Here is a 27759-nt window from a genome sequence, read left to right as displayed (position 1 = left end):
TTTAACCAAGATAGAAATGCATAGTGATAATCCCATAATACATGACAGTAGTCAGTAGGAGAATGCTTGATGTACATTTAAGGAAGTGCTTAAAGATTTATGAAGGGCAATGATTGCTTGGATTCTTTGGGCTTTAGGCTGTTTGGCAGCTTGTGCTTTTGAATCACTCCTATACAGTGTGATACTTGCTGTCTACTGTATTGCCCTGCAGTTTCCCTGCACTGCACAGGGAAAGCTGTATGTGATAAATCGGGCATCAAGTGAATTTGTAGGGCTGGACAAAGGCACATTAAGTTTAGCCTGTGACAAAGATACGTTTAGAAGCAGACTGCTGGGTAGCAAACTCATGACCAGTGAGAGTAAAGCTTGCTATGAAGTGAAAATTGTGGTTGAAGATCCCTGATGTGCCTGTAGTGACAAGTGACGGGTGCAGTACTTACAGTCAGTGACAGCCCTTGCCCCAGATACCTCCTTAGTTTGACAAATGCTTAAACTTGTAACTGTATGTTGGTGAAGAACAGCCTTTTGCCTAGACGCTGGTTTGTCCCAACACCAGGTTCGAAAAGGAGCTGAATTCTTTGAGCAAATGTGAGTAATGTGCTTTCTGCTCTGTTGCAAATCCTGAGTTGCTCTAAGTGGCTTTATGAGCTATTAAGACATTGATCAGGTCATTCTTTAGCAGAATTATCCGTAAAATAACAGGAGGAAAATGCCACAGCAAGAAATCTTTTTAATGTACTTCTGGCAACGCTATATTTAGTTCTCTAGTTATTTGTGCATAGCCTGTGTTTCTGAGGTTTTTAAGCACCTAGAAGAATATCAGGAGAGAATAGTATGGCTTCTCTTTTTTTTTTTCTGCTTCCTAACTAATCATTACATAGTGGTACTAAGTCGTTATTGTTCTGTGGTAAAAACAATTGTGTGATGATCTCACAGTCCTTACTTGGAAAATTGCCACAGTAAAGAAAAAAAACTGTTTATGGACTGAATTGTCAATAGTTTGGAAGGGGGGTGTTCTGTTGGAAACACAGTGCTTTGAATGACAGTTTGAGAGGATGGATGGCAAGGAGGGAGGACTGAGAAGATAGGCATGAAAATGTGTGAGTGCTTTTTCATGTTTATTGTTTATTAAAGTCATGGTCAACTCCCTTAGATTTAGAATCTGTCCTAGTTTAGGTTTGCCCTTTTTTCTATATTCTCGGTTTTATTTAGCACCAAGTCATGTTTTTCTGGCTAGTAAACTGGGGTTTTAATTTGAAAATCTGTTTAAGCCTCTTCCTGAGAGAAAACACTTGGAGCATCTCAGGCCTGTATGGCTGTCACTTATAAGGATGCCCAGAAAAACTGGAAGGATATCATTTGAAGAGGTTTCTGGAGGCGAAAAGATGATCAGGTCTGAGGGACTTCTGCCTCTAAGTTTCAGGAAAAAGTCATCTTGCACTCCTACTGAGGAAGAAAAAGAAATAGAGGAATTTCTAGCAAACTTTTCCTTCCCATCACAATTCTTTTTTTGGGGGGGATGGATGAAATAAACCCAGATGAAGAGACAAACAAGAGTAGTGTGAGGTTTGGAATACTTCCCTGGTCTTCCCAAGAACTGTTGTAGATTATTATTAAACTTGACATGTTGGGATGCAAATTTAATCCTATTTCATAGTCTCTTAAGATAGCTGTTTAAAAGTCAGAAAGAATTACCTTTTGAAGGTTCCTATCCCTCTCAGTTCTAACTAGTTGCCTATTTTGCTTAACTTCAGTATGGTTCAGTGAAGTGAATCCCATCCAAAGAGTATACACCTTGCTTAACCTTTTCATAGCATGGCGTTTAGTCAAGGTAAACACTGTCCTCATGGTTTGTTCACACAGATTCTTAAACACTAATAAAAAATGAAATATTTTTGTACATTTAAATAGAGTCTATGTGAACTGTATCTCTGCTGAACCGTATGCAGTACAAGAGAGAAGGTTATTCGAACTTATTTGGATCTTTCTGTCATAATACTTTTAATAGTATGTTTTCTGTTTGGATAGATTATATGCTATAAAAACTAAAAATAAAGTGTGCCAAGGTATTTTGGGGGCTTGTAGGCAAGCACGACAGAGAGAATATTAATTTATTCTTCAAATGCGTTTATGCTAATTTTGCTTTGAAACAAAAATACATCCATTTGGGAATATTTATGTTCAAGATTGTTCTGTAATTTCCATATTAAAAAAAATCTTAGTGCAGCTCCTGCTAGACTTTAACCCCAGAAATGCCTAGGACACAAAGATGAGATAATCTAAAAGCTGTATGGTGGCTCAGGCCCTTGTGAGAACTTACGCTCCTTGAAAGCATTTAAAAAATAGGCTGTCTGAAATTGTGCTTTATTGTTGACTTTTTGCCCACATTAACATGAGCAAACAAAGAAAAAGAATTAAAAAGTGCTGCTAAGCTGTTAACACCGAGCTATTTTTAGTGGGATATTTGAACATTGATCTGGTGTTTCTGAAAGGAGGCATTTTCACAGTGGTTGTGCATGTTCATGTTGGCGACCTTCCTTTAGGCAATCTGCTGTGATTTGTGATAAGGTGATTTTTTGGAGCTGTCCCAGGCAGCTGCCAAATATTCTCAAACGTTCAAAATGGAGGTGTAGAGAAAAATGGTTGTGTGGAGGAAACTCCAGCTGTGTAAACCTACAAGCTTGGTATAGTGTCCTGGAAACATCTTGGATAGTGAGGTTTCCACCACTTTGGTTGGGAGCTTCATTCCATAAACTTGGAGATCTCCACCTTGAGATGTTGGGTTTGGTTTTGGGGTTTTTTTTGTTGTTGTTGTTGTTGTTATTCAGCTGGCACTCTCATCTTTGTTCATTCCATCCCATAAGGGAGCCAGGCTCCATTTAATAAACATGCCTGTTAATACAGACAGGTACCTTAGTCTTCAGTGAAGACTGTTAGTGCTAGATGAACAAGGCCTGACTTTAGAAGCTAAACCTGTTTGAACCCAGGCACCAACTGTGATTTTTATGGGTGGTGGAAGGGAAAGCAGCCACCGTGAGCTACATTTTGTTGATTTTCCTTTTTTAAAGGTCATGACTGTGCTTTAAGGTGTGGGGTAAAGATCTTGTCTTCAGTCTAGAGAGAGAGGAAACTTTTTCTAGCTAAACTGCCACAGAAACTAAAGGAAAACACTCCTGAAATATTTTCAATACCTCTGTTCCTTAAGTAACTGGGATTCCGTGTATTCTGTTTCTTTTAATGCATGAGCCCGGGTTAATACAGGAACTTTATGTTATTACTGTGAAGAAAATGAATAACCTTTAGGAAAGGAAAAAAATTAACACCTTCCATACAGAAATAAGGTAACAGCGTTAGGACAGAAGACTGGTAAAAAACCAAGTTGAAAGTGTGTCAAATTAGTGATTGGAATATCATGGTAATAATTTGTTGGTAATGGGAATAGAGAAAAGATGATAAACAATCAGACTCCATTCTGCTTGGCTTAATACCATACTCTTCAGCAGAAGCCAATTTTTAATGTAATCCTCCTATCCGCTGTTACTGGGAGAGGAGTTTCTTGCTTTCTAATTACGTGTATTTGTATATTAAAATAGTTTAGTTTGGTTCTCTGGAATTTTTTTGTGATGTTCTTTGAACATTTTAGCAGAAGAGCTCTGAGTATTTTCACATGCCAGTCTACAAAAGTTTAAGTTTGGCATAGAATTGCGGTTATTTATCAATATAAGCGATTCTCGTGTTTTCATTGTTAATGAAAAAAAATGTTATTGCTGCTTTTGTTTGTTATTGCCTTATAGTTCATAGACTATATAAATAGAAACTAAGTAAAAAAAGAAATTAGAGTTTTGGGGGATTTTTAATCTCTTGAACAATAAGGTAGGAGATAATACAAAATATTCTAGGTTAACTGATGCACTCTCAAACAGATGAGTTCTTTGCTAGTTCAAGGGTGAGTTCTTTAACAGTATACTTAAATGGCTGTTGAAGAGAAATTCTGAAAGAATGTCTTTTGTAAACATTTCATACGTATGTAGCACTTTAGTAATAGCTTGAAAGTTAGCATTTCATTTCTGCATTACAAACTTTAATGTTTTCTGGTTTATTTCCCTGATACTTGTCTATGAATCGGCTTTGAAATCCATATACTATAACACGAAGAAAAGCCTTTTCTATTTTGGATTCATAAGTATGACAAATCAGCTTTGTTTTGTATGGTGCCTGTTGGTGCATTTTATCCTCAGACAAACAATGGGTTATATGTGTTAACCCGTTTGCTTTGATGGGTTAAGTAATAAAGTCAAAAAACCCTGCCACACAGTCTTTTATTTCTTTGAGAAGAAAGTTGGGACAACAATGCTTTCAGATAGTATTTGATGCAGAAGGAGGAAAAATGGAAAGAAAAAGTTCTTGAGGACTGATTTTTCAAGAAGGCACAGCTGGGAGCAAAAGTGACTTGGGGAGCAGTGGTTATGGATCCCCATGGACAAAACGGATGCCCAGAGCATTGGGTATGTGTGGTCTCAAGTGACTGTATTTTACCATATATGTTTGTTGATATTTATTCAGCTTTATGGAGAAATGCACTTGTTGGTACTAGAGATTGTCTGTAATTGAGAACTTGGATATCTTGCTATACAGTGAAGGGAAGAGGCAAGCACAGACAAGAAATTTCTCATTATTTTTCTTTCAAGTCTTAAAGTAAAAGCAGCTTGTAATTTCCCAGCGCAGCTCCAGTCATCTGGAGCTGCTCTTCTCGATCTTGTTTAAGAACTGTCCTTTTTCCCCTTCCCCAGGGGCACCAGTAAGTACTAATAAGTAATAAGTATTTGGCATCAGTTACAAAACATCTTTAATTAGACTAGACAGAATCAGCGTGCTAAATAGGAGCCTCGCAGAATAGCAAAGATCTCTTCTATGTCCAGCTGCATCCATCACTACAGAGACAGCACTGGCATATCGTAACTTAATGTTTTGGCTTTGAAATAGTATAGCACAAAAGGAGTAAGATATCTTCTGTCCTGAGGTCAGTTTCCATATTAGTGATCAAAAAGGAAAGTATGAACATGAGAGCTGAAAAGATTGTGGTTGTAAAGGTGCCTGAAAAACAGATGCAGCAATTACCACATGGTCACAGCTTTCCCAGAACTGAGGAGAAATTTCTAGTATCTTTTTCAGTATTGACTCCTGCAGTCTGATTTGTAGTCTTGGCAGATTAAAGAGTCCTTTTATATGACAGATCACATTAGGAAAATCCATTTGGATAAGTGTTTGCAAACTATTCTAACTTACACAGGAGTGACGTGGGGGTGTCACTGGGGAGGAAAACAGAATATGTTTTAACACTAGCTATTTGGATGCCACCGTTGTCCACTCCCAGGCAATGTAATTTTACCTACAGTTGTAAAAGGCAGATAGAGATGCAGTTTCATGACAACTGCTTTTATGACAGTTTAACTGCAAGCAAAACCCTCTCTGTGTAGCGGTCATGTTTTAGAAATGGAAATGTTAATAAATGTGTTAACTTTTGCATCTTCTACCTGACTGTGCAGTCAAACTTCTATACCTTCTCACCCCCCTCTGGATCTCTGAAAACACTCATCCATTTATAAGATTGGAGTTTACAGTACCAATCATTTAAATCAGCTAAACTACTTGTGGGGCTTAGGTCATATAAAACCAGCAGAAGTGTAGAGAACAGTGTTTTTGTGGCTTTCACAGTCTTTATTGTGAACCAAGGCTGCATAACTGAGGTTGTCTAGCACTTGGATAATTTCATAGCCAAGATAAGGATGCGATTTGGTAGCTTGTTGTGCATGGAGTTCTTAAAATCTGGGTCATATTACCACAGAGCCATCCCTCGGATACTTAGCCACAGAGCTGTTCAGAATGGAAGAGTTAACAAAGTGCTTGTTGAATGCACACTAATATCACTGTTTCTGCATCATCCTTTAGTAGCCTGAATTTTCATAGGGATTTAACACTGTTGTTGCTTCAGTATTAAAAGATCCATAGGGCTTGGGTTGAGTGCTAGCCTCCTGCATTTCAACCAGTGTTCCCTGGCTTCATTCCCCATAGGTAATGCCAAACTGATTTTTCTTTAACTCACTTTTATTTGCGTTAGCAAATTGCTTGGGTTTTTTGTAAGTGGATACCTCATTAAGAACTATTTGCCTTGTAGGGTTTCAGTTACAGTTTGTTTTTATTTTCTTTGTTGAAAAAGATTACTTTCTTTTTTTTTTTTTTCTTAATTAGATGAAGAAGTTATTATTAGACTTTCCCTTTTCAGAACTGGAAAATGCCCAGAAAGGCTTTAGCTCGCTGTTTCTGAATACAAATTTACTTCTAAATTGAGACCAAACATGGAAAAATTTAGAATGTTAGGTGAATAATTTGTGTAGTTCTGAGCAGATGGAAACAATCTAAAATTAAAAAAAAATTAGTCTTAACAATCATAGCTGTTTGGTTCTTACAGTGTTTAAGTCTGTGGTTTTAAATTGTCCATGAACTATGCAAATAAGTTGGTGGGAAGTGACTGAGGAAAGCAAGCCTACAGTCAGTAGCTTTAAATTAGCTTGTACCAAAGGATTCTACCACTGGAAAATTTTCAGGGAGTTTTCAAATCAGAAAAGATTGAAAACTATTGATATAAGAATTTCATAATGTCCCATTTCGTTTTGTCATAGTTCTAGCTTGGTTCACTTCAAACAGTTAAAAAGTTTAGGTTTATGACATTTTCTATTTTAAAATAATTATTTGACAAAGATGCATTGCACTGAGGTCTGTGATTCACAGTGATATCACTGTGGGCAGATGATAATTTTATGTTTTCAGTGGAAGCAAATAGATTGTGCTTGGAGCATAGATGTTATCCCAATGATCACAAACTGTCCTGACAATGTTACATCTAGTTCTCATTCTTGCATCTTTAGTCTATAAAAACTCTCTAAATGAAGCTGTAGAGATGAGATCTGCATGACCTTAAAAAGCTGGAAAGAGTAAAATTAGTGCTCCCAACTGTTGAAAAATTTCTCTCCTGAAACAGTGGATGACAACAGGATCTGCTGGTACAAGTAAACAGTGAAGAATGGCACTAAATTCCACATCTATGCTGTTACACTCAAGATCTTTTTTATGTGTGAGGGTGAAACACACATTATATCTAAAGGCAAGAAGTTGTTGTTATTATAATTAAAGACTTTACAGGCTAATCCAGGAATCATTACTTGTTCAGATCTAATAATTACAGGAAAAGAAAGAATGCTTCTGTACAGGGGAAAGTCTCAATAAATAACAATACAGTTAAAATCATTGAACACACAAACTGTCTACCTCTTCATCCTGCTGTAATGCTCGCCCTTCCCCTGCTCCTCTGGGTCTCATTGGCGGTTTCATTCTGGTGGTGAGGATGTGGAGGTGTTTCAGCAGTTGTCAGCATCTAAAGGACTTCAGATGCTGACGGGAGGAATATGATGTTCATGTTGATAGTTTCTTCTTCTTCACTCTGGGATCCACTTGGGGTCATTTTTATGTTTGCTAACAAGCTTTTAAACTTGGCTCCTTCTTCATTGGTCTGCAGCTCCACGTTACATCCAAATTTAATATATGTGGTACCTTACATATATGTTAGATACTATTTCTTTATTCTGTTTATTACCCTAAAACCAGTTTTGTTCAGCCTCACGTCTGCAGTTCTTTAAGTGACCATGGGTGAGCTGTCCATAGCCAGAGTATCTCAAAGTGTCTATTCTGTACCCTATCTCTTTTTATCCCATGCTTGTATTCCTCTACATCCTGTGTCTCCACTTCTCAAGGCCTCTGCTATCTTACCAGGCCTGTATTTTTCTACACTATATTGTTGTGTTAGAGTTGTAAAATTATGATGGTACCATGCAAAGATAAAAGTAAAAACAAATTAGCCACAGACATCTGGGCAGTTGGAAAAATTGTTGTTACAACTAAGCCAAGTTTAATTGCAGGCTAAAACAAAAGTTGCAGGCAGGTCAAGAAAAGTTCAAACAAAGGAAACCTGAAAGGCCTAAGTCCTCAGGGTTTGCAAGCCCCCCTACAAGGCTTATGGCCAGTCACTAGTGATGGCAATATAGTGTTACAGGCTAACAGTGCTGCAAGGTCCAAGGATGAACTCTGGTAACACATTAGCTGTCATGTTGCCACCAACCATTAAATAGGCCTGGGTGTGATGCCCAGCTCAGAAAGTTCCTAGGGTGCTTGTCAGCTGAATCTGGAGATGCCTCACAAAATACCAGTACTGCTCACTATACTGTTTTTCCTCAGTCTTTAGTGCTGGCCGCTATCAGAGAGGACTGTAAGCTTGATTAACCTTTTGCTCTGACCCAGTCTTTATATTCAGCTTTTGGTCCCGTGCTTTTGCCAGAAAGTACTGCCTCTCTAGCAGAGACAGCAGTTGTAGGAATGTGTGCCCACACTGAGATGCAGTTCAGTATCTTAGTTTAACCTGTTGAAAGTGGCTTTGATGAGATGGTGGGCTATAAAGTTGTGTGGCTGAAATGCAGGTACCTGTTCTCATCTGGGCCAGAAGAGCAAGCTGTGGGCAGAAACATCATCTCTGCTGCCTTGCCTTGGAGGTTTGACTACTGAGGTAGGCAGCATGCTTATGAATTTCTGATAAGGTGTGGTGGGAGGCACCAGGAGTTAGCAGGAGAAGCCGGCGTCACTGTTGCTTGCCTTCAGCATGCAAAAATTGAGAGTCAGATATATCAGTCGTGAGAGTGAGTTAGTCATGGACTTTAAGTAATTTGGGATGCATCCTTCACATTTTCAGGCTTTTCTGTATCCATGTGAAATTTGCTTTTAAAAAAAAGTGAGATTCAGATAAACTTGGCCTGTAGTAACACACCAGTTTTACAAGGCATGTTAGTGCTTGGAGAATTGACAAAACTCTGACATTTAAGCTCATATTTTTGAGCACTGAGTGCTGCAAGGAACTCAGCACTAATATATGCCCTTTGTCCTTGCATAGTATTTATATCTTTTTGTGATCGTTGCTACCATCCCTGCTGTAGTGGTTATTTTTTTAAATAAAATTTTGAAGCCCACTAAACTACATCAGTTCTAAAGATTGATCAGTACTAGTTGCTGAAAACAAACCAGTAGATTGTAGTTACAATTACTTGAAAGTTGTTTTTAAAAGCCCTGGACTCCAGAAATCCATGGCCATACCCTATAGGAGTCTTAATTTTATTCTGAATTTTGGACTGAAATGTTTATTACGTTTGTTCTGTTAGTAGATGAGAGTGAAAGAAAAGAATGTTGTTATAGCAGAATAAAGTGTTGCACAACACATACTATGTCTACACAAGTATTTGCTACCTTCTTTGTCCGAACAGACCACTTTAATGTGTAATATGTTGGAGTGAGGAGACATGAACCTTCTAAGTAAGTACCTGCAACATTTTTATTTGTCCATGGGTGTTCACGTTTGCTCATTTTACACATTAAACCAATCAGAGTAGTAGAAATACCTTTAGTTACTCTTTCTAAACTATCTTATCTTTGTTTTTTCTGTCTTAGAGCTAGCATCATAATATCCACTACAAGACATTTATTTTCTATAATAGTTCCTTTGTTCAATCACGCCTCAACAAAGAATATAGCATTTCAGTAAGGCTGATAGTCAAATATGGGAAACCTCAGGGGAATTTTCACAAGTAGGGGACAACTGTTGAAATATGATATTCTAATAGAAAGCTGCTGATCTTACATCGGAGAATGATTTGTAATCAAGTTCTTAGAAATATTTCAGTGAAATTTGGTCTGATTTCCTCTAATGAGGTCACTTCAAAGACATGCAAGCCACTTACGACCTATTTTTTTTTGTAGGTCACATACTTTATTTATTGCAGTTTTGTGCTACTGATTTAGGCCTTTTAAATTCAGCAAATACGGCACGTTTCAATATATTCCAGATATTTTTCCAGTATGTTTTAAAATGACCCATGTCTGTCAGTACATGTAATCTTCCCACACAGTTGTGTTTCAGTAGCTCTGCTACAAGTTAAGAATCCGTTTCTTAAATGGTATTGTCAGGTCGTATTAGCAACAGTTCAGTTTATACTTGATGTGGACTTTGCTTTTTGCAAGTTTGGTGAAATGTACCTTCCCTTAAAATCCAGGTACAGTTTATTCCATGTTAAAAACACATAAGCAAGTATGTTGGTCAGGAGAGTTAATTATGTTCCCGGTACAATTATAGCTTTCTATGAGCTATTTCACTGGGCCTTGCTTCCATCTTCCTATTTCTTTTTTCTTTCTTACATTCTAGATGTATTGTCTACTGCTAATAACTCTCATCAGCACAGTCACTAAAATGATACTATTGTGGCTGATATTTAAGTGTAGAAATGTTGGTTTCTCTGAAGTTACCGTCATAACCTGTTTTTACTGAAGAGCGTCAGTAGTGTCCTTCCTTGTGACCTGCAACAGGCAGATGGTGACATTCCGAGACCTCTGAAAAATTACTTTTTAATGTTTTCTGGCTTTGTTGGGAAATGAAATTGTGGCCTCCTTTTCTGAAACAGAGGTGTCTGCAGCAGTTCCTTGCCTATAGCAGCAAAGCTTGGACAAATTACTGTATTTCAGACCCTGTCACTTCATTTCCCACTTCCCCTTCTCATTGACCTTGATCAGAATACAGCTGCCGTAACCACGTTGTGAAGGGCAGGGAGGATGTGTGTATGTATGTGTGTGCATGTGGGAGGAAGGTGTGGGGCGCAGGGAGGAACTGAGATAGCACATGTGCATCCACCGACCCACAGTTCGCCTGCTGCATTGGGCAATGCAAACACAGGATAACACCATCCCTTTAGTCATCCCTGAGTCTCCTCTTGCTCCTTCCCAGTGCTTGTGCTCCTGAATAATTTTTGAATGTATAAACATTTTTGAGTATATAAAGGCTGCACTTTGCTCAAGGCCCACTCAGAAATAGGTTTATTTCTTCTTTCAGTGTCTGTCTTGAGGCATAGCTAGTAGCTGACAGGTGATAAGCATTATCTTTTGCTCCATTTAGTCCTGAGTCCTACCACTTCTTGAGAAACAGCTCAGCAATCCATCCTTCCTCAAACCTACCAGCTGTACTCTCTTTTGGCTGTCATCTCAGCCACATCTGCCTTTTTCTGGCTGGTGGAGAACCCTGTGTAAACTCCATTGTTTCTCCTCACAACTTGGGCAAGAAAGCAAACCACATGTTGGGGGTCTTTGGCCCAGATCCTAGGAATCTGGACAGGGTTTTCTGGATGTGTTTGAAGTCTTTGACAGGGCCACAAAGTGGGGTCTGTATGCTAAGTAGATTGTCAAGGAAAATGTTCTCAGAAACTGGCAAGACACTGAAGTAGCACCCCTGTCCCCTCTTATATCTTACAGGGTGATCTTACTGTTAACCCACAGGGTAGGATTGGCATGAAAAAGGATTCCTTTCACTGGGACAGCTGTCCCACTGAGGCGTTGAAATGGGAGCAGTGGTGGGAAGTGTAGACTGTTATTGGCCTGTGTGGAGTTGGATTCTTATGCTTCCAAACTGCCAGCATCCCACCATTTGTTTACATGACTCCAGAAAGGAATCCAGGAAACAGCCTTGCAGTCAGCATCTTGGCCCACAGCAACCCTCTCTCCCATTGATTTAGAAAGATCAGGGTAAACAAACAAATCATTTTATTTTCCAGGAAGAAGAAATGAAAGCAGCACAAAGGAATCAGCTATCTGGAATCAAAAAAGTATTACTTAATTTGAAAGGACATCCAGTATCGTGGCCATTAGGCATAGTCTAGGCATGAACTGTGTAAGAAAAAAAGATATATGGATCAGAAATACACTCATAAAACACAGTTCAGAGTACAAAACAAATGCTGATGGAGAAATATGCATCAGCAGATTTATATTAGTAGCATAAGACTCCAGTTTTGCTATGCTGCCTAAATCCTGGTAATAACCTTTGTGGAATATTACTCCCACACTAACATTTATTTTAAGTTTTCTAAATACTTGACACTGTTTCATTTCCTGAGTCAATTAGTTATGTCTTACTGAAAACACATATGTTAGAGAAAGAATTCATGCATTTCTGATTTGTCCTCAGATGCTGCTATGCATTTTTAATTTATATAAACATTTTAAACAGTAAGCAGAGGAATCACAGCAAGTCAGAGCAATGTCATGTAAAAATGAAGAGTGCTTGGGAGATTTTTTTGGTGTGCCTGTCACCTGACGGAGCATTCTTTCCATGTGGGAAAATGTAGTGTCAGGAAAGTGAACAGATGTTTAGCCTGTGAACCTGGAGTGCAGTCCCATTGTGCAAGTGAGGCTCAATGGTTTGAGAGCAGAATGTGAGATCCCATCAAACACATAGAGGACAGTGCTAACAGTAGTCTGTGATTCCTGGGTTGCTTTGACCAGCGTACACTAATTTTAATTAGTGCTATCTTAGTCTGTGAAGTGGATGAGTATTATAGGCAGATAGATCAGATAGTTCCCTAGACTTCTCGTTGTAATCCAAGCTTGACCAAAACTTCTGATTACAGATCTAGTTTCAGTGCTTTTATCCATCTGTGTCTTCTGTGGTGCCCCTTCTCATTGCCTGTATGTTGGAAGATATTTTACTGCCATCCGTCTGTAATCAATACCAATATGAATTCTTTAGCAAATGTTAAGGTATGTCTGGTTCATTTCCATTTCAGGTCATAAACTGCTGGTTGGGTTTGGGGTTTTTTCTGCCTTTGTTCCCCTACCCCACCCTTTCCTGCAGCAGGAGGAGCTCAGAGAGGGGGTTAAGCTCTTTTTTTCCAGTTAGAGTAATGCTGTTTCTGCATTGTGAGCATCATGGTTATGATGACAGACTGCTTTAAAAGAGGCAGGCTTTAGGAGGGTGTCCAAAGGACCATCAAATTCAGAAATGTGTTTCCAGTCCAAACTCCTCAACAGAAAATATGTCCCCTGTTCTCATGGGCTTTTCCTTGTCTGTATAGGTAGTGTGACAACCCTGTTCATGAGAAGTCATCCCATGCACAGGAAACTTCACCAAAATGTACCCAGCATGTTTCTTGTGAAGAGGGTAAATATTAATTTAGGGTAAAAACCATTTGTAAACAACAGGGAAGGCTGAGAGGGTTGGACTTCAAACTGCTCTGTAGCAAGACTCATCATTTTCCATGGCACTGTGCTGTGCTCAACTTGATAAAAGCTGTTCTGCAAAGTGAAACAGAGCTGTGCTTTTTCCTTTTTAGCTAGCAAACCTGTGCGTTACAAATGTTTGCCTCCACCTGTGGGTGTGCGTATTTTTGTGCTCATAGGAGTACTGAAGAAATAGAAGTATTGTGATGACAAGTGAAATTAAACCAATATCTCATTAACAAGAATGCTAATTGTATTTCAGTTGTGAATATAGAGAAATGGTCTTAATTTGCACAAAGAACTAAAGGGGCCTAAACTGCAGTTTTCTATTAAAAGTACTCAAATATATTAAAGGGATAAAATTAGGTTTTTAGATTAATTGAGTTTGCTGAAGTGCATAGCGAGGAAGGATCGAGACAGTTTGTAATTTACAGATTTGTCTGTAAGTAAGTGGGAGAGGGTGGACAGGAAAGCAAAGAGAAAACAAGCTACTTTCTGCTGCTGAAATGGCCTTTTATCTAAATATCACGGAAAGGTTGCATTTGGGGATTTCCACGCTACACAAATACATTCGTTGTATCTTGCAGTAGTTTATTTCATTTTCTTCTGAAAGATTTTTCCCTGTTCTTGCTGAGGTCACCCACTTGCTCAGAATCCTCAGGGGGCCTTCAGAGAGTGACAAGAAGACTCTTCAGGGCAAACTTATTTTTTTGTCCTTGGTAATCAAGATTCTGGTCAGTGGGAGAGGGGGACATTGAACCAGCTTGAGAGGGAAACGTAGACTTAAGGAGTAGACTGAGAGGGGGGAAATACGACTTCTTTGTGGAGCTGGCAGACTAGAACCTGCCGAGTACATTTTTGGTGGGAAAGTAATTTCGGTGGGAGGCAAAAGTCCATATTGGATGCTGGCAGCACTTGCTTTCTTTTGCCTTCCCAAGGGGCATGGTAAGGGGGATGTCCTCGATCATGGAGCGAGTGGAGTGAAACCCTGTTGTCAACCTGTGGATTTGCAGTAGACATAGTCTGTGTTGCCGCCCCCATGAGTTTGGCCGGAAGGAAGAATCTGACTCAAGGTGTCAAGCTCATGGCTCTGACTTTTCCTGTTGTGATCTGTGTGAGATTCAGGACATTCGGTCTCTCATTAAATGAGACAGAAGAGCGAAGTGCTTGTGAGACTGTAAAAAAAATAGCTCTTAATCAGTGATGGTCTTAGCAGGCTTTTGCTGGGAGCTGCTGTCCTTTGAGCTGATGCTCTGCTCTTGGGCTGCCTCTGCAGCCAGGAGTGATAGGGTTCATCCAGACCTTCACCTCAGACCCTGAAGCATGCTTAGTAAAGTTCCTTGCATGTTGTTTGAAATAGCTGTTGGAGATGGGATGCTGGAATTGCTGGAAGATTAGTCTGGAGCCAAATCCTGGAGCCAAATCTTGAGCAAATCTTGTTTCACTACCAAGGTTTTTCATGGTTGGAACTAAAAAATAAATAAATTTAAAAAAACCCCCAACCCTGTATGCTAGTTATACTAACGATGGTGCTCTTACATGGAAGGCAACATAGTCATAACTTAGCACAGTCTAGCATTTCATCCTTTCCCTTATTTTGTCCATAATGATACAGTTAATAGGATGTTAGTTGGAAACCTGGCCATGTGGCAGATCCAAAATACTTACTGTTTTAGGCGGTATTAATTTCTACTTTTTTGTGTATTGCTAAAACATTTTCAACCAGAGAGACTTTTTACTAAGATGTTATCTGAAGAATGCAGTTGGCTGAAGGACCCCTCTTGATGTTTCAAAATGGATTGTTCTAAGTACCTCACAACTACTTTTCCACTGCCTCTTGGAGGTGATGGTAAACTTTTAGTAGGATTGCATCCCAGTTTTTTTAAAGCATTAAAGAAGCTGTCACATTCTCCCTTTCTCTATTATTCTCTTCATGTAGATGTTTCAGTAACATTTAGTCTTCCACTGCTGTTGCATTTTCTGCTTTGACATGTCTCTTTACCTGATCAAATGCCATAAGCCCAGAGCACTATGGCTGTAGAAAAGTATAGTCTCAAAGTAGATTTTGATTTAGTCTATAAATGGAGTAGCCTCTTTCTCCTGCTTATTGATATGTGAATTAGAAAAATCCTGTTTCTTACAGTTGTGTAATGAGTGTCAAAAAAGTAGTTATTAGGGTGAAAGGTTTGATCTCACCTGACACATTTGTTTCAAGGGGTAGTTTGGTAGGAGATTTTTTTTTTTTTTTTTTTGCAAGAAAGGAACAGACCAAAGCACTTTGCCAAAACAGTTGTGGAGATAAGGAGAATATTAGCTTGTAATTGTACAAGCTAATCGCCAAGGGATTATTTTGGGGCTGAGGTGATCATCATTTTTGCTTGAGATCTTGCAGGCAGTAAGAGTGAGACCAAATGTCCGAAAGTTTCAAGCCCACAGGATGTGAGGCCATGCAGCTCAGCAGAGTGGCATTTGCTTCCCACAGCCAACTGCCAGGACTGAAGGTAGCAGGCCAGAAGTGGCATCTGATGAAGATCTTTTGTTCTGGTCATGTGCTTTGGTGCTAACAGAGCACCAAATAAATATTCACATAACAGAGGGGAGGCTTGTTCAGAAGCCTCTTCTGCACAGTGGAAATGACCATTACTGGTACTGGGGGTCAACAACAGCTTTTCATACTTCTGTTGAAGTTGCAGTTGAAAACTGGCATTGCAGCAAAACTTCATGAAGTGCAAAGCTGCACATATTGCCAACATCCACTGTCTGCAGTATTAGTAAGGACAAAGCCAAAGGCTATGTGTAGATGCATCATGCCACCTTCAGGATGGGGTTTGCCTGGACATGAATTACACCAGCCTTTGGGATTGCTGGCTGCAGGAGTGGGACCAGCCTTTGATACCATCTAAGGAAACTATCTGCTGTGTTAATACTACTTTTAATTTGGTAGGAATCCTACCTCCATTGATTTTTATCAAAAACATGGTCATAAAGTTGTAATTATTGAAACAGTTGTAATTCAAGAGAGTGATCAGAGCACCTGTCATTTGGGTGTGTCAGGCAATGCAGTGAATACAGTGAAGTCATCCCTGCCTGAGCTAGCACAACTGCGAGAAGGATCCAGTTTGCCCAGCTGCAGCATCAGGCCTAAGCTAGTCATCTAAATTCTTTCTATAATTAGAGAGAGAGAGAGAGAGGTATCTTCCTGGGGTGATTCATCCCACCTACCTTGGAAAATGGTGACTCATTCTCTGGAAGTGCCTGTGTCTCACCATTGGTTATATAGAGAACCTGGGCAGTGAGTTGAGATCAGATACCTGCCTCCCATGCAGTTTACGTGAGATAAAACCCTTTCCATAAGTGATAAGAGCTCATACCTATGTTCTTAAGCAGTCTTGGGTAATTGGTAGGGCTGGCAATTAAGTGAAAAAGCTCAGACTGGACTTTTCCATCTCTTTTATTGTAGTATGGCATACATGGGCAGTCTTAAAAGGTATATCCCATTAATGTGAATGTACTTGAATGAGATGGTACCACTAACAAATACAAACCTTCAGTTAACCTGTAGTAGATTTAAAAATAATTCACTCTTCCTGTATGCTTATTGCTAGCTGTTCATAGAAGCCTATCTTGCATAGTAATTTCACCCAGTGGAGAAATAGTCCTACATCCTGATCATTTGAAATTCTGTGTTTTGACACAGAATCTTTTCTCCTGACAGTGGTGGTTATAACTCTTCCAAACAGCAAAATTTTGAAAGTTTAACTATAGAAGAGCAAATGTAGTAACAACTGCTGTCTCATACTCAACGTATCATATACATTCCTTTTTCTTAATAGCATCAAGCCTTTCAGTAAACATGTTAACATATGTTTCTTACAGCCATTCTATCCACTCACCAAATGCTGACCTGAAGTCAGTCCTTTTCAGCATAAGCTTATTTTTTTGTGCTCCTGCTCTGACTGGCTATTCCTGTGACTAGTGCTGGGTGAGGTCCAGCAGAGGATCATGCTCTTTTTCTATTTTCAGTAAACTTTAATGTGAGAGCTAGTAATTAGATGTTAAATTTACAGGTAATCTCAGAATGGTACCTGCACGTTGGTTGTGATTTATGCTGTATGAAAAGATTGATTATTCATGCTGATTATTTTGTTAATTTTTTAGATGTGGACTTAACTGATGTGTGGACGGATTTGGCATATCATAACATGAGGAAGAGAGCCCTCTGTAAGTATGATCAGTGTAAGTAAATTAAAAATGTATCATTAGGTGAGAAACTAATATTGCAATTTAATTGAAGAGTTGAGAACTTAGAGCGCCTTGGAAAATTATTACGCTCAGTAATATTTTAAGTAGAAATAGTTTCAAAACAAAGAAAAGACCTGACCCTGTTATAACTTCTCAAGGATTGACCCTTTTTAAGGATGTCAGCAAGTACAGAGATTTTAGCTGAAAAACAGCTGGACTCTTTAACCTAACTGCTGTCTGACCTGTACCTATGTGAACATGTTAGTTATTCTCTAAAAAGGTATTTGTAGGATTTGTGGGAAGGGGCTATGGCATCCTGTCTAAATCTCTACAAGCACATTTTGTAGGTATTCTGTTTCATTAGGCAGTTAGGTTTCATGGATTTACAAACCATTAAACGTCACATTACATAAAGAACAAACCAAGGAAAACCTATTGCTGAAAGAAGGGAAGAAAAAATAGGAGAATGGAAAGACTTCAAAACTGGCAAAGAATTTTGATGGAAGTTTTATTTGACCAAATCTTAGGACATTCAGTGCTAGTCGAGAAGGACTGGTGGTTCAGTAGACACTTAACCACTGAAACATTAAAAAACAAAAAGGAAGAAAAAAAAAAAAGCTTTTTCACTGTGAGTGATCAAACGTTGGATTAACTAGGTTGGCCAGAGAGGTTATGGCCAGAGAGGTCCATTCTTGTCCAAAACCAACTGGACACAGTCCTGAGCAACTTGCTGTAGGTGACCCTGCTTTTGAGCAGGGGGATTGGATTAAATGAACTCCAGAGATTCCTTCCAACCTCAACTATTCTGTGATTCCATATGAATTGGAAAACTGCCTGCTTTAATTTTTGGCTATCATAAATTATATTTATAAGCAGGGTGTTCTTTTGTATGCTGTCACTGAGTTTCCAAGCTTTTGGGAATGGGATGTTCAGAGCTCTCAATTTCTGCTTCTTCCACTCAAGAATTCCCTTTTTTCCTATTTGGAATTGGTTTATGACATTATATTGTATAAACCTGAGTTGAATCACCAAGGCAAATTATTAGTTCTGAGTGGCAACAGTGTGCCCCATCTGGTGGGCACAGCCCAAATTCCTGCCTCCCTATAATGAGCTCCCCATTTTTAAATCTCATTCCTAAGCTTAGGTAGGTGGCCATGGTTGTGTTCAATTCAGTTGTCTTAGATATTTAACTTGGATGTGAATTTTAGATCTCACATGAACCAGTGCTAGTTAAGAAGATGCTAAGAAGAGTTCCCTGTGGAGAGAGAGAGATTCTTTTGATATCCTCCAGAGGGAGATGCTGACTAGTTAAATTCAGAGACTTAAGTTAGGCAGGTTGAATGTTCCTTTGGAGGCCTTGAGACAGTTTTAAAATGCCTATTTAAAACACAAGTAAAAGCTAGGTGCTTTATTTAATTAGAATGCATCTTGCCCATTGTTAGGTCCGTCAGCCTAAAAGGAAAAAAAATATGCTCCCATTATGCAGCATGGTTCAAATGTTTTGTAGAATGAATGAGGGGCTGCTGTGAAGGTATTAGTCACTGTATTACTACCTTTCAGGTTTATCAGATCTTACTCCTAATCTCACTTCCTAAATGAATGGAGTTTGTCATAATAGCATGAAATGAATACAGAAGTTCCATTACTGCAGTGCTAATGTGGCTGACGGAAGGAACATTCAAATTTATCAGCCAAACCAAAAGCACCACATTTAACAACAGAACCAAATTTTCTGTAGACTGTATGTTTCTTTCCTACTGTAACATCTCACTTTGTAGGCAGCGTGAGGGGAAGAACTGTCATGGATGTCTGTAGACCGATAAAGTGTAAGGTGAAGGAAAGAAAAGCACAGACGCTGCCATGTGCCCCATCAGCAGGCATCCCCTTTTGCTTTTTCTTTCCATCACCATCCCAGAATTTCAGCCTCACTCTGGCCTAGTAGGTTTTATTTATAGTTTTCAATATCCCTTTCTCATAGCAGTAGAGCCTAGAATGACACAGTGTGCTGACACTAACAACATGTCCTGCCCTTTTGTTCTGCGTTCTGCTGACCCCGTTGTCCCTTTGTCCTTATCCCTTGTCCTACCTCTGCAGACAGAGGCCCCATCTGATGAATTTACTTGTGCTCCCCAGGGATTATGAAAACCAGGAAACTTCATTAAGGATGGTTTAATAACTTAGACAAAGGAGAAGAGCAGCTGGTCTGTTAACGAGTCTCAACCCCCATTCTCTGACAGAAGAGCCTTTCTTGCATGTGGTACAGTCTTCAACAATTTGCAGTAAAATGCTACAGATGTACAGTTCATGCAAATTGAGTTACTGTGCATTGGATCTACCTTGAGCGTTTTATTTGAATGACCTGAGGCAATTTTATGGCAGTAGGTTTGCTGCTGTTAAAAAGAACAGTAGCTGACAGTGGCTTAAAATTTTGGTGTATGTTTTTGCTCTCTTTCTTGCTTAGTGTGGTAATGTTAGAGGAATAGCAATTGGAGACAACCTGCTGCACTCTGCTACTCTGTAAGACAAACATCAGTAAAGCCAAGCAGCAAGAAAAGAAGGGTTCTTCATGACAAAATGACAGCAAGAGAACACAGTCCCCGCCATGGTGCAAAATCCCGCACCGTGCAACGGGCCTCCACCATTGATGTCACCTCTGACATGCTAGGCCTTTCTCTGGCAGGTAAGTACCTTCATGTCAGCTATTGCTCTGTTGGTCCTTTCAGAATCTACCTTGTACGAACGTTGTTTTTTTCTTTTAATTGCTAGAAGATTTACATGTGTCTAGTTATCTGGAGGAAATGAGATAAAAGAATTATACTAAAAAATTAAAAAATCTTAAACTTACCATTTTTAAAATAGACAAAACATTAAAATTGGAGAGGGAAGAAAAAAAAGAAACTAGATTTTGTGCAGTTCTATTTATCATTCAAAAATAAGCAACAAGGGGAGAAAACAACAAAAGAATGTCAAGGTCTAGGAAGAGTCTTGGCAACCTCCTTGTTTGACATTGTATAAAATTTTCAAGAGAGTTCCGGGAGCTGAGAATTATCTCCCTCATCTTTTATGGTGAGTAAATTAGGATTGTAACCCCCAGAGGCTTTCTTTGATTAGCGAGAGAGACAGGTACTTTCAAACTTCTCCCTATTTACTGATCACAGATGAGATGTATCCAATTTAATAATTTGGAGTTAATAGTGGCTTAGACACTAAGTGGCTTTAATCCTGTTGTTTTCTACTGAGATTGCACATTTTATATTCCCATATTCCATATAACCTTGCATAGTTTTACATATTTTAATATGTTTTATAAAATGAGATCATCTTAGGTTTTTCAAATAATTTTTAGATACCAAAGATTAGCTAATAAATATTTTAAATACCAGTCATGGCTTATTGAATTAAATATACTAATTTTTTTCTATAAAGTTAATTTCTTTCTCTGTATGACTGCAACTTCAGGAAGGGATTCACATGAGACCAATGTTTGGCTAATCTTTTGTTAATTTTTCTGATTTACAGGAAACATTCAGGATCCAGATGAGCCGATTTTAGAGTTTAGTTTAGGTAGGCTTAGTGATTTTTATGCTAATTTTGATGATACATGCTACTGAGTTTGTGTGCGGTTTTTTAATTGTTGATTTTGAAGTGCCTTTCATATAGTAAGAATTGAAACTTTGCTTTGATTTTTACAGAGATGTGGTACAGTTTTCTTGCTGCCTGTACAGTATCTTTGGATAAGCAGCTAGTAGTTTGATTTTGTGATGTTTTTAAAAGTCTGTAATTAAAACATCTGTCCTGTAAAATTTTAAATGTTTATTATGTGAATGTTATTTTTAAATGTTTATTTTCTTTATGTGAAGATACAGTGAAACTGTCTTCAGTCTCACTATATCAGCAGTTCAGGTCTTCAAGCAAACTGAAGATTTGCTGGAAACACCATTTTAGGACAGAATATTTTCTAAGAGTTACCAACTATTACACATACCTTCTTTCCTGTGGTCTTTGCTGTCAAGTGATAATGTGAAATGGAAGCAATGTAATTTCTGGGATAGTTAAATTTGGACAAGAAGCCTGTGACCTCACTTGAAGAATAAGTGAAAAATATTTTCTTAATGAAAATTCAGTTCACAGTTTTAACTGCAGCATGGTTTTCTTGCCTTAATAGTGGACTAATGTTTGGAAGGTTATGCTCTTAACAGTATGTTTAAAATGAAAAATTAGAAAATTTTCTCAGATGTATGTAATTTTGTTATGAATAATGATCTTAAACACTCCTTAGAGCTGAATAAGGTACTTTATATGTTTTCAGATAAATTAAAAATATCTAGAACTGCAAAGCTGTTTAGTGTACATTTGAACATTTTGCTTGCCCACGTGAATTTCAGAATTAACTTTCTGCATCTAGCTGAAGCAGAGTTGGAGCACACTGTAGTTATCTGTATCTAGCTAGATGGAATTTGGCTCTGAAGTTTAATGTAATTGTGTAGAGTCATTCACTGAAATTTTTGGTAGTTGTTTCCTACTCACCATAGTCCCTTCCCAGCAGTTAAACTCACAATAACATTTTAGAGGAAATAAACTACTGTCCTTTTACAATTACAAGCTAGTTCTCCTCATAGTAATGCTGCTTGATCAACATTCAAGCACTTCTATTGGTTCTCCGTGGCAAAATGCCATTTGGTAATGGGCTTAATGGAGCGTGACTTCAAATCAAATGCAGCCATGCTCATGAGATTCCCAGAGGAAAACCTATGCATGTATGCTCTTCTAATGAGCTGTGCTAGGGGGGTGGATAGGCAGGTGTTAAAAGAGAACACGTTTAAATTACAGCTCTACAGCTTGGATCCAAACTGATCTGGTTGCCTGTTTACTGTTTGCATGCACAAAGGGGAGTGATGTCTGCCTCTATAGTGTGGCGACAGAATGAATATTAGGCCCTTCATGGCTTTCTTTCTGTGGGTATATAATATGCTTTTGTAAAAATGTAGAGTCTTACAGCAACATGAAAAAGATCCTGAATCTAAATTTATTTATCTATTGCATACCTAAAGCTTGCAGTGAGCTGCTAACTCCATCGCTAGATCGAAAACCAAATAGTTTTGTAGCAGTGAGTGTAACTACACCACCTCAGGCATTCTGGACGAAGCATGCACAGACAGAAATTATTGAGGTAAGTGGTGAGGTACTCCTGGATTAGATTTAAAATTGAAGCTAACACAGGAAGCATTTCTTCCTAACAAATACCAACTTGCATTAATTTTTGCCTTTTTGTTTATGATTACAGGGAACAAGTAATCCTATCTTTCTAAGCAGCATTGCCTTTTTCCAAGACTCTCTTATCAATCAAATGACACAAATCAAACTCTCTGTGTACGACGTCAAAGATAGATCTCAGGGAACAGTAAGTTTTCTTTATTCTGTTGCCTGCCCAGTCAGTGTGGAGCAAGGAAGCGAGAGGCAAGGAGATAAAACTAGTAACTTTTGTGGAAGAAAGCAAAAGGGTAGCGGCATTGATCCTAGAGAAAGCAAGAAAGGTAGAGGAAGGAGGGCAAATGCCATGAGTTGGACTTGGCAGAGTGAGGAGCGTTGCGAGTTTTCTCAAATAAAGCTTGTCTGCAGCAAGTTTGGGAACCACTGATTTAAATTAAGAGGTCCTGTCACTTGTTCTCTTACATTGTGGACCTCTTTACTGAACTAGATAATGAATAGGATTCAACACCCCTAACTGAGGCCTCTAACCTGTGCCAAAATATTGGGTCTGTTGGGCCCATAATGAAACAGTCCTTTTGGACGGAGCTGCTAAATTCCAGAAATCACCCTGCCCGATACCTTAGTGATTTTGTTCAGGGGTAACATTTGTTCCCTTACTGAAAAAGTTTAAGTGCCAGCCCTCCCATGTAACTAGTTGGATCTGTGGGCAACTCAGGCCATTTATTCTCAGACTGTTGCCCAAAATACGGTTTCAGGCCCCACATGTCTGCTTTTCCATGGCTTCCTCAGGGGCAGCAGAGCTGTCCGTCTCCATACAGTGCTTCATGGGGAGGCTTTGGGGGAAAAGGAATGCCTCCGGAGGAGGTAAGTTCATCAGGAGGAGCCAAGTTTGGGTCAGGGAGGGACTATGAAGTGTTGACTTAGTCCGTCTGAGCCCCGTTCAGTCATTGCTTTCAGTGTTCCTGTATTGCTGGGCCTAAGCCTGTATATCTTGAGGTGCCTCCACTCAAATCCTAGAGAAAGGAAAATGCTTATTGTCCTCCAGCAGAAAAAGGATTTTTGATAAATTACCAAATTTATTAAATTTTAAAGCATTTTAATTAGTTACGTATGGGCATATGTAATTATATTTTTCTTCTCAGAATTTTGTGCATAGTAATTGTATTTTGGGCTTTAGTGCTGTGGACAAAGCCTTTGTTCGTTGTAAAAGTAAATAATTACAATTCTGGTACTCATCTTCTTTCAGATGTATTTGTTGGGTTCTGGGATGTTCACTGTAAAAGAACTTCTTCAGGAGAAGAATCACAGGTTGCACTTAACACTAAGGTTTGTAATATTCTCCTCCATTTAGGAATTAATGCTTAATTCTTGAAAGCATGCTTAAGATGTGATGAAAACTGTCTGTGAGATGTGATGAAAACCTTTTGGTTGGTTGGTTGGTTGGTTTTTTAGTTCCAGGCCGCTATTAAGGAGAAACTATTTTATATTGCATGATAATTAAAACATGTAGAACAAGACCTTTCCAACATGGTGAATAATGTTACACACTGGTTCTAGTTCTACAAGTCAAGAAAGTGTTGTCAAGACTGTCCTGGTTTCAGCTGGGATAGAGTTAACTGTCTTCCTAGTAGCTGGTACAGTGCTGTGTTTTGAGTTCAGTATGTGAAGAATGTTGATAACACTGATGTTTTCAGTTGTTGCTCAGTAGCGTTTAGACTAATGTCAAGGATTTTTCAGCTTCTCATGCCCAGCCAGTGAGAAAGCTGGAGGGGCACAAGAAGTTGGCACAGGACACAGCCAGGGCACCTGACCCAAACTGGCCAACGGTGTATTCCATACCATGTGACGTCCCATCCAGTATAGGAACGGGGAAGTGGGGGCAGGGATTCGCCGCTGGGGGACTGGCGGGGTGTCGGTCGGTGGGTGGTGAGCAATTGCACTGTGCATCATTTGTACATTCCAATCCTTTCATTATTTCTGTTGTCATTTTATTAGTGTTATCATTATCATTATTAGTTTCTTCTTTTCTGTTCTATTAAACCGTTCTTATCTCAACCCACGGGTTTTGCTTCTTTTCCTGATTTTCTCCCCCATCCCACTGGGTGGGGGGGAGTGAGTGAGCGGCTGCATGGTGTTTAGTTGCTGGCTGGGGTTAAACCACGACAAAGACCAATTCCATTTTTGTGCATTTCAACCTATCACCTCAGTGCATGTGTCTGTGGAGAGTGGCAAAATAAAGTAATTTTAACCATGCTGATGTATAAAGAGGCTGTGATGGGGAGAATGAAACCCATTGAAACAAGGGGTTATCTTACCTGTTTGGAATACCTTGATTTAGATAAATCTAGGCTCTATTTACTATTTCAACACCTACCTGTTGCTAAATTGTGTATTTGTTGCTAAATAGTGTATTTATCAATATAATGCACTAGGAATAGGAGGAGTCACATTACAGCAACATTGATTGTTGTAATTTTCTAGTTTAATTCATATTGGGAACTTTTGTGGAAGGAACATGACTCAGGAGAGAATGAAAAAGAGGGTGTGAGTGTAATACCAATCCTTAAGGTAGTTGTTCTAATCATAGGAATCAAACCACACTCTTGAAAGCCAGTGTGGGACAGAGTTAAGTAGTGGGTTGGGGAAGAATGAAGAAAGCAAAGTGAGATTAAGGAAGGAGAGCTCTGATGTGTAAATGCACATTGTAGTAGTATTGTGTTAAAAGTAGGACAGGCATCCGTGTCAGAGAAGGCAAGGGGAAGTCACTTGAAGGGAGGAAGCGTAATCAGAGAGACTGAGGGAGATGATGTTGGTAGTATCGGCATAATCAGCGCTAGAAACAGTGACTGTGATAAACTTGCAGAAATTTCTTAGCCCAGACACAACTAACAAAACATGGGCAAAGCTTGTCATGCTAAGAGAAGAGATGGGTAAGGTTTTTGGCTTTTCCACAATGTGTTGTAAAGAAAAAATTGACATGATTTAACAGGGACAAGCAGATGAGCGAAATGAGTCAGAAAAGGCACCAAAAATATGACATTGATGGTGGGTAAAATAGTCTAATTTATCATAGGTGTGAAGACGAGGGTGCTTTGAGGGAGATGAAAAAGGGCAGGAGTGCGGTGGCAGGAGTTTCATGGTCGTGTGTTAGACATGGTTATTCTGTTAGGTTTATTCTTTCATGACTAAGTTGAAAATGGACTTTATTAAACTCTCTTGTTTTGATACCAAGTATATTCTGATTATGAAAGTGTGTGAATACATGCATGTCTTCTCATTGTCACGTTACCCCTCGGATGTATAAGCTGGATGCTGAGCAATGTCTGTAAACAAGCTGCATGATTTGAATACTTAAACCTTTTCTTGTAGTCATCTTGTGTGCTTATTTCTTTTGCCTCCCCAGTATTGTTTGTTCTGTAGACTTTTTTTTTTTGTCTTAGTTGTCCCAGCATTTTTTACATGTAAACAACAATCTTAAAATACCATTTAGAATCTGTCTTAAAATAATAACATAAAGTCTCTGCCAGAATTACTGTGTCATGGGTGAGACAGAATAAATGACAGCCATGGTAGATCTGAGTACTGGTGTGTATTTAAAACCCAGCAAGATTAGAGCTTTTACCCCACTTGATTCTCTGACTCCCTCACTCCCTCACTTCCCCCTCTCAGTCATGTGTTCATACGGTGTCAGCCTCTCTCCCCAGCAGGGAGATGGCTGCTGGTCTGGGAAGGTGGGACAGAAAGTGGTGTCAGTTTGTGCTGTGCAGCTGCCCAGCTGTTGGTGACCTGTCTCAGCTGTTAGTGGCCGGGTCCCTGGGGGTCCCTGGCATTTGTTTCCACGCAACTCCCTGATCTCCAGGATCTTCCTCCACCTCGGGGATCTTTCCTCCATTGAGAATCTTCACCTTCTTCCTCCCTAGACCACTTCTTTTCAGGATCCTTCTTTTTAGCATCAGCTTTTCTTTCTGGAATGTCAGGCCCACAGTTTTCCTAATCTAAATAGTCTATCTGCAGAAGCAGAAGATGTGATCAGCCTCCTAACTGGTGGCCTTGACTGACTTCTTTATTAAGTGGAAGATTTGGGATGTGCTACTTCTGTTTACTCCACGTATTATCAAAATTTACCAGTTGCAACTGTACCAGTTGCAGCTAGCAGCTAGCAGGCTTCTGATTAAGAGTTTAAAAGTTCAGTTTCAGACATTCACATGCACAGGCACACACACACGTGTGCATGTACATCCAATTATCTGCTCCATGTTAACGTTCACAATTTAAGCTGCTTCTGCCTACAACAGGCTAATTGTAAAATCTGAACTCTTTCTGGCTTTACAGAAGTATTGAAACACATGCGTGGTTTTAGGTTGTCTTCAATTAGGAGGTCTGTACAGCATCCCTGCAGAATGATGAGAGCATTTTCCTGTTGGAATAACGCATTATAAAAATATCTAAAATGAAGTTGAAAAGCTTCCTGTTTAAAGTGTTCATTAAGTTTGAAGATTAATAGCCTTTTATAAGTGTTCCCTTGTTGATAAACAGGTCCACCTCCAAAAAAATCTCAACGCAGAGTGTTTGTTGCAGGTCGGCTGAAAGTGACCGTGTAGGTAACATTACAGTTATTGGATGGCAAATGGAGGAAAAAACTGACCAAAGGCCTCCAGTGACAAGGTCACCAGATACAATTAATGGAAGGGTGAGTATGAGCATTCTGTCAAATTCAGAAAAATGCATATTTATTGCCAGCATTGAAATAAGCTAGGCTGACATCTGCTGTCAGCTTTCCCGTCCATCTTGATATTTAGTAGTGCTTTACAATTTCAAAATGCTGTAAAGAGCAGCCTAATGATGATGAAGCAGTTTTCTATTTTGCAGAGCTCCTGGTGCTCATGTTTGGGGTTAAAAGTCTTGGGGAAAATTTTAGTTTACAGTGATTAAGCTTTAGCTTCAAGTGCTCATGCCCTTCATCAGAATAGGCTTGCGGTACTGTACGTTGGTGCACTTGGTGCATTGATAACCAGTTTCACAAAGATGTGGTATTCCAGTTCACATTGAGAATTGGAAGGTGGCATTAAGCAAAGCTGTAATGGGGACGCTCAGGGAATTTTCAGAATTTTCACAGGCAACTTGGAAGATTTTAATAAAACTGAACAGGTTACTTGAAAACTGGATTTT

General features: G+C 39.1%; 1 protein-coding gene across 16 annotated transcripts in view; it reads left to right on the top strand.

The window, feature by feature from the left end:
• INPP4A (inositol polyphosphate-4-phosphatase type I A) overlaps positions 1-27759 on the top strand; it is a 130409-nt gene that overhangs the window by 57339 nt on the left and 45311 nt on the right. For 5 of the 16 annotated variants that reach the window (XM_052773558.1, XM_052773557.1, XM_052773556.1 and 2 more), the window contains exons 3-9: positions 17296-17358; positions 19841-20059; positions 20899-20943; positions 22431-22549; positions 22664-22780; positions 23837-23916; positions 27127-27280. In XM_052773558.1, coding sequence (XP_052629518.1) covers positions 19954-20059; positions 20899-20943; positions 22431-22549; positions 22664-22780; positions 23837-23916; positions 27127-27280 — 621 coding nt within the window. In that variant the 5' untranslated portion in view covers positions 17296-17358; positions 19841-19953. Of the gene's footprint in view, positions 1-17295; positions 17359-19840; positions 20060-20898; positions 20944-22430; positions 22550-22663; positions 22781-23836; positions 23917-27126; positions 27281-27759 lie in introns of those variants that run through there. The other 11 variants (XM_052773562.1, XM_052773568.1, XM_052773559.1 and 8 more) reach the window with 7 other exon arrangements.

This window comes from Harpia harpyja, chromosome 22, assembly GCF_026419915.1.
Source record: "Harpia harpyja isolate bHarHar1 chromosome 22, bHarHar1 primary haplotype, whole genome shotgun sequence".
Classification (NCBI taxonomy): Eukaryota; Metazoa; Chordata; class Aves; order Accipitriformes; family Accipitridae; genus Harpia; species Harpia harpyja.
Note: the sequence above shows the minus strand (reverse complement) of the source record. Positions and strands in the feature narration are given on the sequence as shown.